The sequence below is a fragment of the Gymnoscopelus braueri genome (genome assembly GCF_963280865.1).
Source record: "Gymnoscopelus braueri genome assembly, chromosome: 8".
In the NCBI taxonomy this organism is placed as follows: domain Eukaryota; kingdom Metazoa; phylum Chordata; class Actinopteri; order Myctophiformes; family Myctophidae; genus Gymnoscopelus; species Gymnoscopelus braueri.
Genome location: NC_137609.1, coordinates 19721185 through 19740357, shown reverse-complemented (window position 1 = coordinate 19740357; position 19173 = coordinate 19721185). Strand labels below are relative to the sequence as shown.

General features: G+C 41.1%; 1 protein-coding gene across 1 annotated transcript in view; it reads left to right on the top strand.

Moving 5' to 3' along the window:
* The window catches only part of robo3 (roundabout, axon guidance receptor, homolog 3), an 88552-nt gene that overhangs the window by 1726 nt on the left and 67653 nt on the right, over positions 1-19173 (top strand). The window contains exon 2 of the mRNA XM_080434832.1: positions 13442-13768. Within this exon, the coding sequence (XP_080290958.1) occupies positions 13442-13768 (327 nt within the window). The remainder of the gene's footprint in view (positions 1-13441; positions 13769-19173) is intronic.

The following is a 19173-nucleotide window of genomic DNA, read 5'->3' as shown; positions in this document are numbered from 1 at the left end:
CAAATACTGATTATTATATAAGTTTAATATCGGGGCATTGTAGGTAGGGATGGGACGATAATCGCTATTATCGTTCATCGTGATAAAAAACACTCACAATAATAGTATCGCAGAGATTTTAATTTATTGTGAAATTGTCTTCCGTCATACGCTGGGATCAATTCACCTTTGCCGAGCTGCATATCCAGTACCACTTAAACCCTCTAGAATTGGCACCTGTAAAGAACATACTTGATACAGTGTTATTTTCACTCTCTAAATCTCTTTGCCAAAAATAGCCGATCTACAAGCTCACAGCGACGCGTTGAGAGCTTGTAGATCGGCTATTTTTTGGCAAATGTTCCACCCCAGACTATCGATGCTGGGGTTCAAGTGGTTAACAAAAGTGGCATTTGGAGAGTTTTAAGCATATTTAGATTATCGCGATAATATTGTAAATCGCAATAATTTTGGTCACAATAATCGTGACATGAAATGTTCATATCGTCCCATCCCTAATAGTAGGCCTATTGTTATACTGACAGTATTCTCATACATAGGAGCCAACATTCCCAATGATGATGCAGAAAAGAATAACTGGAACATTATTGTTTTGTCAGCGCTTGGTGTCTTGGGAGCAGCTCTACTGCTGAGATGGCTTTTACAAGGCTGTAAACACTGGCTATGAACCCAGAGCATTTATGAACCAATGCAGCAAAAGTGCTCCCTCGGTGATCTAAGTGTCCTTTGGAAGTACAAAGCCTTTATTAAAGTTAAAGTAACTTAGTTATTCAACTCACTATTTTTTGTCTCATTGTTTTTTTTGTTTTTTTTTACACACACAGTGGTAACATCCTTGCCTTTAATGGATTTTAAAATAGTAACATTTTCTTTTGATCACAACTATTTCATCAAGACATTTCCCACACTGTGTATGCCTACATAAGTACTTCTTTGAACTCTGATGAGAGCCATCCTTGACCTGTCCAGTGTCCCCACCGCCTATGAGATCACCTTTTCACAAGTCCCTTCCTCCTGAGCTTTGAGAGTCACGTTTCAGGGCTTGGGCTTGAACTATTTTGCCAGTAAAATGACACTTGAGTCAATGCTGTTACTGTCAATCAACTCCATCAACGTCAGTCAGCGCATTGGTCGCGGGCAGGTCTGCTGAATGACTGTCAAGGGGCCATGTGTTTGCTGTGCTGCTCCCCTTTGAAGTGACTGAAAGTGGGGCTTTAAAACAGCTGTCTGCCCTCTCATGACCAAACAGGGCAGTAACCAGATCAATGGCCCACGCCAAACCTTTTACCCGGACAGTAATGACAGTCTGCAAAGACAGAAGAACGCAATCCACTTCCTTGATGGAAGAGAGGTGTGTGGGGAAGAGCCTGCAATATAGCTGAGATGGCAGATCATGTGGCACAAAAGCTGTTATTGTCCCATCATGTCTTTCATACTGTAGTGTATGATTAATGGTGTTGATGTTTGTTTATACAGAAGTGCATGATTGACCCAGCTAGGAAAACACGAATTGACAGCTTAGTCTAGGATTGTGTGTGTGTGGTGCTCGATAACCGTGTCCCTTCACCAAACACATATTTACGTGTGATACTTTATGGGTAGCATTCTTGCATCGCTTTTGTCATTACAGTTAACTTGTCTGAGTAATTATGATTATCTCACTGGTGACGCAAATATGTAGGCTACTTGTCACAGCGTAACATAGATGACTCACTACAGCACAACACCGTGACATCCTTTCCTGTTTGTCTGTTATAACATGGAGCTGTCTAGTCTAGTGGTTAAGCCACAAACGACACACAGGCTCAATATACTCTGTTCAGGCAGAATAGCCTATATAGGACAGTACTTAATTGGAGAAATTTGATGTGCAGAGAGAAAGAGAGAGAAACCATTTTTGTCAATTCAGAGAACAAAGACTTACAAATACACCATACACGAACAGTGTACCAGTCCTTACTCGCCTACCTGAATCCCTATCTGTTATCCACTGATCAATCAAGTCATCAATAGGTTAACATGTGTTGGTGAGATAATGTCAACATCATCTATATACCACATCTAGCATGCAGGTACGATTTTCATTTAAATTAATGTCATTTAAAGGAGCAAAATTGGTTAAAGGACCAGACCACTTCCTGTCATCACAGATACATGCCATAAACAAACGCTGCAACTGTGTGACTTGAAGATTTGTTGCCTATTTTGGATGTATTGCTTGTTTCTTGGCAGTTAAACAAAGTCAGATTAATTCCAACCTTTCTTGTCATTGAACAGACACATACCCAAAATAATCCGTCACAGTCCAAGAATGACCATTACGTTACAGTTTGATGTAATCTGATTGGCTTAGAGGTGTTCAGACGGTGACGGTATACGTTTGGCATAAGAAAAACCTTACTACACAGTAAAATCCGCATTGTTAATAACATCTAAATAATTTGGCGTCCTTACGGGTCCATTTGGTTACATTTGTAAACTCTCAGAGTTAAATTCACACTCAGGATTTTACAGCATGGAAGCCAAAATAAACATGACATGAAACAGGAGAATTTCCTGCTGCTATGAAAGGAAAACCACAAAACTGACACTATTTAGCAGTGGGTGCTGACAGGAACAAGTCAGTTGTCCCCTTTCCCTGATGGTCTCAAGTGTGACTGCCTGAGGGTCCATCACAAACTACGGCTTGAGCCCCTGGCTGTAGACAGATGGATGTCCTCAAGCATTAGGGAGGAGTGACCTCTCAATGCAGGTCACAGTGCTGAAATAGATTTGGTTCGAGGCTAACCACAGGTCACTGCTCTCTGTTACAATGAAGTCTCTGTTATATAGCATACACAGTAAGAATCCCCAGCGTTCATTTAACTCGGAGAGTAGTGTACAAATGTAACCAAGTGGACTCTTACACTAGAATGGATGAATTAACTCTGAGGATTATCTTTTTATCCCAGAAATGCATTCTTTGGAAAACTTAGCAAGGGCTTGGTGTCTGTGTCTCAGAAAGAGACCTTGCTTTGTGCTTTAAAGTTTAAGTTAGGACAAAACATATTGGAGAATCAGTTTGCACTTTGTTGCAAGTTGTCCTTGCCTTGAATACATTTGTGTTAAGCAAGTGGCATGTTTGCATGTGTCAGGCCAATCTAGCTTTTTTCTATCACTTATGTGACAATGACAAATTATAATACTAATAATAAAGTACCTTTTCTCTAACTAGTTGTAACTACATAATCTTAATAACATGATAGAAAAAGAAAAGAATAGAAAAGCAAACGTATACTGTAGAATGTAGACTAATGTTAGCACTTTGAACAGTGACATGGTTCTTAAATGATAAGGTTAAACTTTTTGTACTTTTGTATTATTTAAATTCACTTTCACAGAGATTGCATATAATGTCAGTATTAAGGTTTTAAATCAAAAGCATCCATTAAGCTTTTTATCTCCATCACCTTTTCCCCTACCCTTTGTTTGTTTGCACAGAAAGTCCTTCAGGAGGTCTCAAAGAGCCCTAATGCAATAAAAAAGTAAATGAATGTGCTGCTATCATACTATTACAACACAGGAATACTGACAACCAGGTTTCAGTTATAATTAACGTTGAGAAATTTTAACATTACTTTTGCAAATGTATTTCCTGTCAAGTGGGGCTGCTCTTTTATATTAAAGACTTTTCAGGGAATGTTTAGTGGACATTCGTAGTCTTCTCTAATGTTGTTTCTGGCTACCCCCCATGTGCATGTCTCTCCATGCATCTGGAGGTACGAAGCTCCAACACCAAGTTTTGAAAGCGCAGAAGCAAAGCATTATTTTTGCAGGACTAGCTTTTCAAATAGTTTAATCAGATATTCTTATTTCTCTGATTACAACCGTGGATTTGGATTGGGCACACTAGTAACAGAGCAGTGGCTTGGGAGAAATATGCAGCAAGTGTTTTCCCTGTGCAACACAGATATCAAGTTCTCCACTCCTTTTATCAAGTGAGCAATCACCTGGCTGTCAACAGAAGACACCTCAGATACAGCCATTCCAATTGCTCTGTTTTCAGAGTCTTTGTTGTCTCTGGTGAAGGAGTTGTCTGTCATGTCGCTTGAAATAGAGGGGAGGGGGTATACAGAAATTGAGAATCTGCTGTCAAAAGTCAATAGAAACTCCATTGTAAACATTCACACAACCCATCACACCCACAGAGGTAGCTGTCACCTAGGTAGATTTAGAGGTGTTGAATGACATGGTGAGAATGGAGCTTGGCATGTTTTCATGCCGTCAGACTGGCACTTGAAAAATCAGCATGTGGAATCAAACTGATAATGGACCCATTTTCAGTGATAGTGCATCGGGGTGGTGGTGGACTGGAAGCGGAGTCATTTTGACAGGTGCATGCTGTTGCAGACTTAATGGCTATGTTTAAAAATGACAGGGCCAGCACCTTTTGAAAAATAACAGCTACTGTACCTGTTGTTGTTGAGTGAGCATGCGAGATTGATACACAGGGACTGGTTTGGGAAAGCACTAAAGCAGTAAAGCACACAGATAAATTGTGAAAGAAAAATAAAGATTCACCACAAACAGCTCTATTTGACAATTGACAGTTGTGTTTTATGTCTCATCGGGAAATGGCTATGAACAAAAACTGGCTTGGGTGAGATTGCAATGTTGAGTGCTTTCTCAGCCTCTTGATGACTTTTAAAAGTAGGCCTCTCCCTCTGACAGAAATAAGCCTCAATAGCAATTAGAGCAGTCATAATCAAATTGATCTAAACATCCACTTGTGGCAACCTTTAACTTTCTTTACTGTATGCAAACCAGACTAAAAGTCAAATAACTGTGGCCTTCTTGTCCAGTCTTTAGAGGTGTCTGGGAATCAAAAGTTCCCTAGTTCTCCCCCCGGTCTGCCCAGTCAAAAGTGTCCCTGAGCAAGACACTTAACCCTGCTCCCTGTGAGCTCACTGTAGCACCCACTGCTCCAAATAGTTAGGATGGGTAAATGCAGAGCACAGATTTCATGTACAGTATGTGCAAATGTACAGTGACAAATAATTACCTCAAAGTGGGGACTAATTATTATTATTACAATTTTTATTCTTAGTATTGCCTGATTAAGAACCTGTTGGGTTGAAACATTTTTAGTCTATAAATTAGGCTATTGGGAACTATAATACAGTATGCATAATGCAGGTATCAATTTCCTTCCATCTTCATGTACTTTTATCCAGCACCTGGCCTAAAACAGGTTGGATAATTATGCATACAGCTTCTCTACTGTGCAATTTGTGAACAAAGCCACACAAATCACAATGAGGTGTTCAGTAGCAAAGTCTCACAGCAGGCTAGCTACTCATGTGTATATCTACATGGTCTACGCCTCATTTGGCCAAAACATTGATATAGCAATCTTTAAACTAAGTACATAAGTGCTTCACAAGAACAATGTTGGAACAATGTTGTACGACTAAGTATAAATCAGGCTTAACCAAGAGATTAACTGAGAAATTATTTTGTACACGCATATTTTTTAACTAGTTCTTCATGACTTTCACTTCATCAGGCTTTTCCTGTTTTGAGACTTTTGAGATCATATATGGTTGAATGCTAATCCACAGTATATACCTCAAATTTATTGAAAATTCACATTCGGTCAATCTGCCAATTTGAGAATGAAAAATGTGTCCAATCTGTTTGACTTTTTTCCATTATAAACATTGCCATTTGAATGATGGGTTTGCCCTTTAAGAATTTTTAGGAAGTTTGTGTTATGACCTTTTCCTCTCCTAAAGTGATATGTGGTCAATATGATGTAAGGTGAATGCAGTAGCTTGTGCGTGTGTGTGTGTGTGTGTGTGTGTGTGTGTGTGTGTGTGTGTGTGTGTGTGTGTGTGTGTGTGTGTGTGTGTGTGTGTGTGTGCGTGCGCGTGTGCGTGTGCGTGGGCTTGTGAATGAAGACAGATCTAGCAAAAATATCCTAAAAGATACTTCTTTGAAACAGGAAGCTGGTTGTGGTTAAACACTTATAAGGCTAGAGGCAGCTCTGGAGCGTCTCAGACATATGCTGTTCCGACATACATTTGCAAACCCAATGGATTGTTTATTGATGGGCAACACAGCTGGTAACTGTGCAGTGTGCACTTTGTCCGTTCCTGCCAGAGAGGGTTATGGTGGGTGAACAAGCTGGGCCAAGCCACTGGACACACACACACACACACGCACACGCACACGCACACACACACACTCTCTCTCTCTCTCTCTCTCTCTCTCTCTCTCTCTCTCTCTCTCTCTCTCTCTCTCTCTCTCTCTCTCTCTCTCTCTCTCTCTCTCTTTTTCGCACACACCTATGCACACACACACCACTACATGCATATTCATAGTATTGTCATCCTATCTGTCTAAAATTCTTTGATTATCCAGTTGGTAGTATAAAATACTTTTCTGTATTCATTAGGTTACTTATACTCTCCGATGTAGCCATGATAAACAGTGACATACACTTTCTCTCTCCCTATCCTCTGCCCTTAATCACATTGAACGAGTCCATACTAGCTCAACTACGTGCAGACTTGGGACCGTGACTACAGTACAGATCCCATAGCCGTGGCAAAAATGCCAATAAACGGCTTACATTTGGGAAAAGTGAAAGATCAACCCATGTGAAATTTCTGATTGATTGGTCAACCTAATGAGGAGAAAAATGGATTGAGGATGGACAGACAGGCAGACCGTTTTCTCTAGTAGTGTAGGATGCTTTGAGCAAAATTTAACGACGAACAAGTGTCTAGTACCCACGCACACAAACACACGTTAGTTCTCCCCTGTCTTTTAGAAGCCCCTCCCTCAGATTAGTCAGCTTTTGGAATTCTAGTCAACAGCTCCCCTGAGTTTTCGAAGGATGTTGGACTATTTGCAGATTTAGATTCTCAAAACGTTTGATCGTTTGCGTAGTTGCTTTTGCTGTTTTCTCTTCTACCCAATATTACCAGGAGGAGCTGCATATTTGTGAAGAAAAAATAAAACAACATGATGTTAAACTGCTGCTGTTGGGACCAGCTACTGTTCACTAGTCCCTATCCAGCTGCTTTTTATCTTGTCAAATTGCCTAAAAACTGAGCCAAAACTCTGCAAGCTGCTCTCTCAGAGGAACTGGCTGTCCTCCTTGGAGGGTGTCATGCAGAGCTCTGTAAGTGGAAAATGGCATATTTTAACTTAGGCCTGCTGTGGGAGTTTGCTCTTTCTCTATATTCATGGACCCTGTAGTAAAAATGCCCCTAGCCATGAAGCCATTGATGGCCCAAACTGAGACACGATAAAAGCACTCGGTTTCCCTTTTGCAAAGACCCTGAAACAGAGGCTCAATTAAGGAGGTCGTAGCTTTATGGCTGTTAGTTTGCATTCTCATGCAAGTGTCTCATATTGTTGTCGCCCCCCCCAAGGGTCAGAGAGTAGGAGGCTGGAGAGAATACACCCCAGCCTACCTCTTTCCCTCTCTCTACTGCTGCCAATTTCACTTTGAATGCACATTTGCAAATGAATTTGCAGGCTTTGGTGAAAGTAGAGAGCAGGAGGCGGAGGCGACTATTCGCTATAAAACAACACATTCTGTTAGAGGGAGCCTGGCTCATAGATGTGGGAGGAATGAGAATAGCAAGTGATTGATTTTTTTCCTTCTTTTTGTAGGGTTTTATTCTCTCCTTTATTGTACCAGAACTGACTCGATCCTTCTGTGGAAATTAGCAGTGACAATTTATTTAGGATAGGGTGGGGAAGGAGGTTACACCAATGTTGGGTGGAGGGATTCATGGGGGGGTGGGGGGGTTAGCTCAGTTTAGCCTTAATTTCAATTACTAAACCACGCTGACTTCATGTTTTTTCTTTTCTTTTCTTTTCTTTTTTTAAGATAAGGATTTGAGGTGATGTGTTCACACTTCCATCCAGGATTGACTTTTGCCAAGCCATGTCTTTTCATGCTTGACAGAAGTGAGCAATTATTCAGTTGACCTATTGCCAGTTCTGTAGGCTTTAAAAAAATATATATCTGACAGTGCTGAATAATTAAAAAGTAAGAGGACTACTCTTGCCTACCAAAGTTTACTTCTGGGATTTGACTTTGGAATCTTGCTCATGTGAAACATTTTTAAATTTGACCATGGTGGTCAGCAGAAGTGATAGCTACAGTAAGTCAACTGTCCATATAGGCAAATAATGAGACAGTCCCTGGGCACTGTCTTGTAAAATCCCCTCCCCCACATTGACTGGTACACTGACTTACAGCCAACAATCACTACATTTACATGTGTGTCAACAGTGCACAATCTGCACATACACACAATAGACTGCAAAAGCATATTAACTAATGTGTAACACGTGGTAACATGATGGTTTGTTTGTACAACGTGAAGATGACTATTATTGGCTATTCTTTCAGTTTTCAGTAGGAATTTTGGGGTTCTGTTATTGGCCTGACGAAACCCTTTGACCCGTTTGGTAATCCACCCCTGCAACTGTCCCCCACGATTGGACCAATGTCCACTTCATGCCTCTACATGCAAATAGTTTGTCTGCCTGAATGCTGGTCAGAACCGTACTCAAGTGATATGTGGGAACTGTTGGGTTGGGATGTGTGCTGATTCTACTTTCCACAGGATGGAAATCTGCTCATGGATGAAAGCCCTGTCTGGTAAAATTGTGTGTGTGTGTGTGTGTGTGTGTGTGTGTGTGTGTGTGTGTGTGTGTGTGTGTGTGTGTGTGTGTGTGTGTGTGTGTGTGGGGGTGTGGGGGTGTGGGTGGGGGGGGGGGGTGTCTACTGCAGAACTTTGGCACTGGTGCTCTGCTCTCACACTTGTTTTATACCAGTAGAGAGAGACAAGCCTCTTGCTCAAGTTATAGATGAGAGGAAAATACGGCATCAGCACTTCCCAATCCTCCATTATAGAGAGAACATTACAGCGCCGGTTTGTGCTCCCTATGGCAAAGAAAAACAAAAACAAACCAAAAAACATGTTTCTATTTCTCTCCTTGGTCTTGTACTCTGGCTGATATGTTTTTTTTTCTTCCCTTTTACTGTTACCTGCTCTTGTTGTATATTTTGTCATTTCCACGGTTTAAAAGCCTTTGACCCAGTCCATTAGTGTGCATTCAACCAGCAGTGGAGAAATAATCCATATCAGGAAGGCATCCAGCAAGCCTTTTTTGATTTAGCAGTAAACGTCACTGTGGGCTCATAGGGTGAAAAAGTAATTAAATAGGGTGTGTGTAAGTGATATGTTTATGTTCAAATAAGTGTTACATAGCTATATTCTGATAGCAGTAGCAGTCACTGCAACAGTAAATACATTTTCAGGTCAGGATACCAATTCTATCCAATCGAGAACTCCACAAAGGGGTGGTTCTTACTACGTGTTCATATCACGTTCACGTGTTCACAGCAGAGTCTGTTCAGAATGCGCATGAATGTGATGTGTAGCAGTGATTGCTATCAGATTATAGAGCGATATAATTAACAAAACCATATCACTTTAACCACATGAATCTTATTCCATCCCTATTCTGGGTATGTCATAATAGACAAACACTGGGCAATATTCTGCAAAAATGTCTACAAGCTCACAATCTGAATGCATCTCACCACAACACATTGTAGATCAATTGTAGGTCGCTTTCTATTTTCAGAGACACGTTCACATCAAGAGATTGGATGTAGAGGGAAAAAAATAGGGGGCCAACTATAGACCCCTGGGGGCCCTGTCAGCAAAGTATATAGGCTTTAAGTGGTTGAGCAGAATTGATATTATATTAATGTGTTTTCTGTATAGGCTTAGCATTGACTGACTTGCGTGTTGTGCCTCTGCCGCTTTAAAGGGGAATACAGCTCAATAGGCTACATATTTTTGTGGTCTGTGAAAACTACTCTCACAACCCTCAGTTAGAAAAGGCTCATATAATAATCGTTAATAATGAATCATCCACACTATGCACGATGCCACCATCTGCACATTTTCTCTGTGTTCATACAGCTGAAAGATGAAAGAATTTGAAACACCTTTTTTTGTTGCAGACAACAGTAAATTACCTTCACTTACAAGAGTCGAGGCCGAGTTGCTGCCATAGCAGGATCATACTGTAAAAGCTATGTTAAGTGACATTCTGCTTTGCAGACCTCTTGACAATGCTTAGCTCAGTCTCAGGTGGCGGCCTCTTTCCCTTTAAAAACCTACGCTTAACATTTCCACATGGCTTGTTGTGACCAGCCTATTCTGTAAAATTTATGAGTCAGCTCTTAAAGGCTCCGTCCTGCTGAGTTCTTGCCACAGAACCGCACCCACCCACCCACCAGCAAAACCGCTACCAGTTTCTCGGTTCAGCCATGATACAGGATGTGCTGCCTAAAAGCTATTGAATGGGCCCCACTATGTACTGCTCAGAGACCTTGAGGGAAGAGAGGCATTTAATGAAATGACTGTTTTAATGTATTTATTTATTTATTTTCATGAGAGAGAAGATGAACAACAGGAGGAGAATAGTGAATGTTTTACTTTCGATGCCTCAGTGCAGATTTTAATATGCAGAAAGTGCATTTTTCTGGCCTTATTGGTATTTTGAATAATTGTGAAATAATAACAATTTGGCCTCTCAAAAATAATTTTTTTTAAAAGATCATTTTCAGATATGTATTTTTTCATTATTATTATATTTTGCATAGAAATGTGTGCGCATAATGCATGCAATGTAACTGATTAGTAGTTATATCCACAACAGGACACTCGTCGCAGATTGTCAAGAACAAGTTTAGGTAACGTGAACTAATAGTTATTTCATGTTTTCTCAGAGTCTAACTGACTTTGGATAGGTCGACAAGTATTGCAGAGTGGCCCATTATTTTACACAGTTAATAAGTCGCAGATATTTTAATTGAATTCCTAAAAAAATCATACAAAATATTTATTTACTCACTTTGCAACTCGATACATTTCTGAAATAATTGATAATAATACTTTTTAGACTTTTTAGACAAAAAAGCTCATGGAAACTCACTCAACAAATGACTATAGTATATGCCATTATATAAATATAAATTCAAGAGGAAAAGGGAAAACAGTAAATAGAAGTAACTTTATTTACTTATCTTTAGCACCTTTGGTATGAAAATGGCACCTTTGGAGAGCAGAGATGTCACCAAGTGCTTCACAGAGAAATAAAACAAAGTACTTATGTACATAAAACACTAATATAAAAAATAAACTAAAAATAGAGATCTCTAATGTACTGTAGGCAGGTGCCTGCCTGACCATGTTTTCATGGTAACTTTGAATTGGATTCTGAATTTGAGGGGGAGCTAGTGAAGAGCAATCTGTCACATGAGACCTTTTGGAGGCCCTGCATGGTCAAGCAGCAGCATTTTGGACTAGCATTTTGGAATGTAGAGAATGTAATTGCACTGAAATTTGCAATGACGATCTGAAGGGACTCCGTATCCCCCAAACGACAAAAACGCTTCACTTTCAGAATTGTTAATCCTCGAGCCCCAGAGGATTTGTCAATTTGAGGGGTAGCATTTTGGCTGTGGGATGTGACTCCCCTCCTTCTGCCCCCGTCAACTGTATCAAAAGTTTGAACGTTTGAACTCTTTCCTACACCCACAAGTGGAGAGGGAACGCGTGAGAACCCCTATCCGCCTTAGTCTCAGTGTAGCTCAGCTTATTAACTGAGTGGGAGGGGAAAAAAAGCGTTGCTGTCTTCCGACTGTGCGTGACAAAGATTCAAAAATAATGATGGCTGCAGCAATCAGGAGTGGAACGACGTTCTGTTATTCTGTCACACACCGTGAAAGAATACAGAACTCCTGGTGTCATTCCCTAAAACGCTCTCCTGCGGAAAATTTCTCTATAGCCTATGGTGCTTGAGATCGCGTTAGTGCTATTTATAATTAATTGTCCCACCAACAAGCTGTCATTCAACTTGGAGGAAGGGCGGGGGGGGGGGCCGCTATTTCAAAGCTTGTCAAACGCCTGCGGGAATTACCTCGCCTCCATTTCTGTCCACTTTCTGTCTCTCGATTTATGTTAATGATTTCTCTCAGCTTTTCAGATTAAAAACCATTGGTGGTTTACGTGCAATTCTATGAATATTGAAGAAATAACCTTGAACAGGCTGCCTTACAGAATTCATTGCTACATACATTATAAGCATTCTTTCATGCACAGAACAAATACACTAGAGATGCCTGAGACAAAAGTTATGTTCTGTTTTCCTTGCAGCCCAGATAACTTTTCAGCCAAGTTCAGGAGATTATTTTAGCCCTATGTGCATATTATTTCATTCATATATTTTGGCTTGATAATAGTGTAACATTTATTTTAGAAATATGAATATCTAACTGGAACAAACAACCTACATTCACAAGGCATTCAGATTAGTTTTGCTCCATGTACTAGAGCCTGACCGTTTTGGAGAGACTGTCCTAGACGTCAAAGTGCACAATTGTTTTTAATTGGTTAATGTTTCTATTTGACTTGTAAGCAAACAAATAAGGCAAATCACTTTTTGAGTGATACAAAATAAAATCATGAACTGAACTTTATTTAACCACTTATTCCAAATTTTTCACAAATAGCGATCTGCAAGCGATCTACAACGTGTCGTGTTGCGACACATAGTGAGCTTGTAGATCTGCCATTTTTGCAGAATGTTTGCCCCAGAATAGGGACGCCAGGGTTCATGTAGTTAAAATGGCACTCTGGGATTTTACTCTGTAGCAAACTCAAGGTTTAGGTTTAGATGGCAGGGGCTCAAATTGATGGGCTGGCTGCAAATGTTTTGGGTTGGACCATCCACTTTCCTCTTGAACGCAAGTGGTTTCAATGTAAAAAAGGCAGAGGCTCTGTGCTTTGTATAAGCCCTACTAGTCCTTTACCTTGTGTCCTTGCTTTCACGGCAATCTAGCACTGTAGCTCTTTGTTAATGGTGCTTGAAATGACACATTGTTTACTGCCTTGTTCTCTGGCCTGTTAGATTGAGTTCACCTCCCTGCATGTAGAGCATTTTCATAGCATTCTATTCTCTACTACTCTTCTGTCCTTTAGATGGAGCTTATTCTGCCTGATCTCCATTAACCCCTCCTTTCTCTTTTGCAGTCCTTAACATTGGAGGCCATTTGACTCAATATCACTCTTTTGTACTGAATGTGAATGGTGACGCTAAAATGATAAGGCAGGAAGCTCAGTATAATTACGTCTTTTTGTCGTTTCTGCCTGGGAACTTTAATTGGTCCTACCATACCACACGTTTTTGTTGCTTTTTGTTGCAACATAGAACTCCTGTTCTAAAAATGGTCTTATTCTTCACCAGCATTTGTAGCACTGGTTGAACAGGTCCCCTTTGATAACAACTAAAGACCCGCTGCAGACCCCTCTAATTAGTCCAAATCTAACCTGTATTCTCCCTCTCTGTCCACTAGGATCCCGGCCTCGGTTGGAAGATGCCGCTCCGCGTATCGTGGAGCACCCATCGGATTTGATTGTGTCCAAAGGTGAGCCGGCCACCCTCAACTGTAAGGCAGAGGGGCGGCCGTCTCCCATGGTTGAGTGGTACAAGGACGGCGAACGCGTGGAGACCGACAGGGAGGACCCCCGTTCCCATCGCATGCTCTTGCCCAGTGGCTCGCTTTTCTTCCTGCGCATTGTGCACGGCAGACGAAGCAAGCCCGACGAGGGCGTCTATGTGTGTGTGGCGCGCAACTACCTGGGCGAGGCGGTCAGCCGCAACGCGTCACTGGAAGTTGCAAGTAAGTGTCTTTGTTTTTGTCGCTGGTTTGCCTCTATCATTGTGTGAGTGTGTGTGTGTGTGTGTGCGTGTGCATGTGTGTGTGTGTGTGCATGCGCGTTTGTGTGTGTGCATGTGTGTGTGCAAGGGAGTTGCTCCATGTCTGCCACATGGTCCCTGTTAATAACCGCTGTTTATTCTTGCCGTGTCGATTTCATAGCATATGGACATGGAAAGGAAATTAAAGGCATCTCTGTTGCACGACGGAATGACCTGGCGATGTAACACTATCGACAATAGACAAAATGTGGCAAGGATTTCGATTTACTAAAACAATTTGCCGTTGTGCACATTGTGTATAAATACTGTGGATATGTGCTGTTGTTTTCAGTACAGTGAAACGGTCCAGGCTATCCGTGTAGTGTGTATAGTTCCAGTATAGGATGTATTAGGAAAGGATTAAGTTATGAGCACAGACACAGCTGATAGATAACATTGAAACAGATGGTCAAAAGCAATACAATGACTCAGCATGCAGTGAAGTGCTGGGCAGTCCAAGCAGATTAATCCATTCAATCCGGTACGCACCTGTGTCACGATTTTTTTTTTGGCTATTCAAAAATAGCTTGATCTGTTATTTTTGAAAAATTGTGAAAATGTTTGAAAATCATTGAATATATATACATTTTTAACTCAAATCTTTGCTTCTGGGGGGTCCCTGGAACAAAATATTTTGAGATGGGGGTCCGCGGACAAATACACATCATTTTGGAGGTCCTGGATTGAATGGGTTAAGACATATTCATATAGTGGCAGTTTTGTTGTGCATGGTGGTGTGTGAATTGACAGCAACGATATGCATGTGTATTAGGGCTGTTTTGGAGGCTGTGTGGGTCTTGCTGGGGAGACAATCTGCTCTGGGCAAGGAGCATCTCCAAAGGACACGGAGGTCTCTTATCATGGGCATCACTCAGCAGACTTAACTCTAGATGTAACCCTCGACCTTGGTGTCGAGTCTCGTGGCAGCTTTTCACCCCAAGGCCCCCCACCTGTTCTGCCCCCCATCGCACTTCCCCCGCCAGCCTCACAAATCCCTCCTATCTGCAGTGCCGGAAAGTAACTAAAAAACCTTTTGTGTTTTTTTCCGTAAATTATTATTACCATTAAGCATCAAAAGTAGCAGATCTGCAAGCTCGAAACGCGGTGCAAAACGACACGCTATTTTTTATTTGAATACAGAAAAGTAATTTGTTTTGATTTTTTCCCTCGTTTACTGTACTGTAGTTATGTACAATTTTGAGGTACTTTTGCTTTACTTCCATTTTTCAATACATCATACTTACTAGGCAATTATTGTACTTTTTATTTGACTACAATTTTAGTTACTAGTTACTTTACAGATTTAGTCGTGATGCGACACATTGTGAGCTGGTAGATTAGCAACTCCTGAAAAGGTTTGCCAAGTTTTGACTAATTACTTGGGCACTCTAAATATATTTAGATTTTTGAATTTATTTTAGTATATTTTGTAAACAGAGTGTTTTACTACTTCTATTTAAATTTTAAAAAATGAAGTACTTGTTCCATCACTGCCTATCTGTCCTCCCCCGCCACTGTGAAGAGTCGAACCTCTGTCGTATTCTGACCGTCTCTCTCTGACTGGTCCGTTTAATGTAGATGGCCGACAGCCCCGGCGAGAAGATAACAGCTGTCGCCACTGGACAGGAAGACTGACTGGGAAACGTTCTTGGTGGGATAGGGGGGTGGGGGATGGTTGACTCACTAGCTGGCAGTAAAATCCTCAGTGATCATTCTACCCTGAGAGTTGAATAATGATCACAGAGGATTTTACTGTGCAACTTCTTGCGGGCAGATGTCAGCTAAAATAGAAATAAGACGACCTCCTGTCAGAAGGTCTTCCAAAAGGCGCCGTCATTTTTATTTCCTGCACAGCAGGACTGCTGGTGATCGTTAGCACTCTAATGAGATGTGTATGGGGCCAATTAGATTTCGCTTTCTATTAGATTAGAACATGTGCTATTGCCTTACAGGGTCATACTGTAGGTCATTACAGTTTTGACAGCAGCAGAGGTCATTTGAATTTAATATCGAAGATATTATCGCGGAGTATGTTCGTGAATTACATTGTAAAACTATTTTTATGTTGTCACATCACATGTCATGTCACTATAAGTTGTATTTTATTGGCCAAAAGATTGACTGACTTTGGAGTCTTGTGGCACAATGTATGTATTTTACAAATATTTTACACAAAATGAGCATCCGTTATCTTTACTCATACAGACTGGTTTGAGCTACAACACTTGCAGTCAGCAGCTTTTAAAGAAGAACCAGTAAACGTTTTTTTTTCCCACTCCTCTTTCCTCTCTGGCCTCTTGCAGTGTTGTCCACCCTTAAAACTCAAAACCATTCCAGGAATTCCTCATTGCGCTAACACAAACCAGCTGAATGAGGGAAAAGACACACGGTACAAAAAACGGTGAAATCCTAGACTCCCGTCATACACCTTAGGGCGTGCATGGTGTTTTCCTTAAAGAATCTAGAGACCTAACCTAATCACGATGAATTTCCCCAGACTGCTTCTTCCACAGAAAAGCACAGATCTTCTGTCTGCTATTAGAATGACTCAGCTAAACAAAGAGAAATAAGCCTACCCCTGACGCAAGTGAAGACGAGTAACCTAACTTGGTCACTTGCTCTCTTTGTTGACTTTCACAAGGTTCATTGTTTAAGCTGTAAAACTTTCAGCACTTATCAAGAGTGTTCCTGGGAGAATGTTTTCTAAAATGGAGATTGGCGAGCATGTGCTATATAGCAGGCTCAGGATTCAAGATGAAAAATGCCTCCTCTTTCTCTGCTAGTTATTTTTAAGCTATGGCACATTTCATGTGTTGATAATATTATGGTCAAGCCAAGTGCCCTGGACATTAAGGGCTTGATAGACTTTGTTGTGTCGCGCACCGAAAATAACAAATCTACAATATCGTAATGTGTTGCAACACAAGTTCGCTGTACAATTACGTCTAAATCACCCTTAATACTGGCAGCACTCGTGACAAATTGCGAGCAGCCGCTGCAGATAAAAAAGAAAATAAAAGGAGTAATAAACATCACTTTAAGTCGAACAGGACTTGTTTTGGTGACAATATAAAAACACTCAGAAATCAAGGGCCACATAATTACACGGTGACGGAACAGACTGAAGAAGGTCTTTGATGAAAACATTGCTGTCAATAAATATTGAGGAAGTGAAGGACAGTTCACCTTAAAATCCTCAGTGTGAATTTTACTCTTGAGACTTAAAAAATGTATTAAAATGGTTGGGTTAATTCTGGTCAATTCTTAAAATCAGCATTAAATGCAGGTTCTCTGACAGTTTCTTCTCAGCCTATGTACTTGCCACTAAATATACAGGTGTGCAAAAGTCTCTATCTGACTCATATTCACGTGACTTAAAATTAAAACATTGCATGCCAGCATGTCTTTGGTATGATAATATCTGAGGGTGAGTTGATGTGAATGAATTTGTGATGCCCAGTCCCACTAGCGTCTAGTGACCAGCAGCGCATTGGCTCACTGTCACAAAGAACTAATTCAGTGCTCCGTTGTCGGGCAGCATCAATTGAGTCTCCAACCGCATGCTGTGAGGTTGCACAGGGCCATGTTTACAGCCCAGAGGGCTTTCCTTTTTATCCAATGCTTCTGTGGAATCCACTCCCAGACTCCTCGCTTTGATATCTGTGTCTCTTATTCCAATCGGCCATGCAGACTGTCTGTCGGTCAGTTTCTCTGTCTGTCTGTCTGTCTGTCTGGCTGGCTGTACACTTCCTCCCTGCCCAGTGTTTGGATCCTCTGGGAGATTACTTCTTTTTTTTCAATGTCCTCCACACAGATACACAAACAAACAAATGTGTGCAAACACACAACTCATTTCCCAGGTCGGCATTTCCTCTCTTTAGATAACAATCTTAAATGCTTGTTTCAATTCTTCAGCATGCATGCGATTGGAGGAAAAGTCTAGCCTGTGTGTCAAGTTTCCCCTTGTTCCAGGAAGCCAAAATTGTTAGACACATTTTTATGTTGGGGTAATAACACACATGTACATGCATAAACACACACATTACCCTGCTACAATTTTGGAGCTTAGACTCCAGGGAGAGAAGTTCTGTAAACATTGGCATGTGCCAGTGTGCCAGCATAGTGCCAGCCTCCAAAAAGCCATGTCCTGCCAGCCCTCTCCCAGCGTGGTGCCAGCGGGGCCAGAGATGAGACCCTGTGTGTTCATAAGGCCAGGTAGCAGTGCCAAAGGGCTCAGCGGGGCATCAATGTGCCATCACAACATGGCCCTTTGTGTGGCATGGTCTCACTTTACTGTTCAGCCGAAGTAGCCTTCGAGGGAGCCGAGAGGGAGTTGTGTGTGTCAGTATTGCGCGTGTGTGTGTGTGTTTGTGTGTGTGTGTGTGTCACAGTGCTGGCTCAGAGCCAGCGCTGTGGGATGGCTAGTGGGTTCAGGAGGTTTAACCCTTCACAGACTGGTTCCAGTCACCTGCTGGTGCAGAGCTGTTGAGTATGGATGCAAGTACGGAAACTTGAATCAAGGTGTGTTAGTATACTATCAGTGGTACCAGTAGTGTGAAAGTACCTTTTCTTGTGTGTGTGTAACTAAATCATTATGACAAGACAAGTCATTATTAGATCATATTTGTAGTAATATTTTAGGCTGTGTGTTGTAGCGTAGCCTCAAATTATTAAGCTACACTATGAGTAAGACAGTGATATCTGAAAAACATAGAGGGTTAGGCCAACATTTAGACTAAAGCGTGTTCTGTAGCTCAGCTGCAGTTTCAATGTCTTGCATCCTTTATTTTGGAGTGCTGCTTTTTCCCCTTCGGTGGTATTTGATTCAAGTTATATTTATAACTGAGCACCCACTGCCTAAACAAAAAGGCATCCAGAGGAAGCACACCTGCTTTTTGTCTTACCTGTCAATGGATATATTTCAAAAAGTGACTACTGTATTTCAGGTATTGATGGAGCTTCCTATTAACATACAGTAGTGGTTCCTAAATGATGTGCCTCGGCACACTGGTGTGCTATGAAAAAAGTCACAAAACGTTTCGAATTTTTCATTTTTTTATTTTCTTATATCAGTTTATTATTCCCAATTTAGCAGCAAATTCCTAATAATATTTTAACCACTTGAAGCTGGTATCCCTATTTTGGCCATAGCGGGGGGGGGGGGAGTATTATTATTATTTAATAAGAAAATATACGCAAAAAAAATAGTGAAAATAGTCTATCTACAAGCTCACAGCTTGTCGTATCGTAATGAGATTTTTATTTGCACATTGGTCTGCCTTGGGCACAAAAAGTTTGAAAGCCACGGCAGTAGCCTACAGTATAATG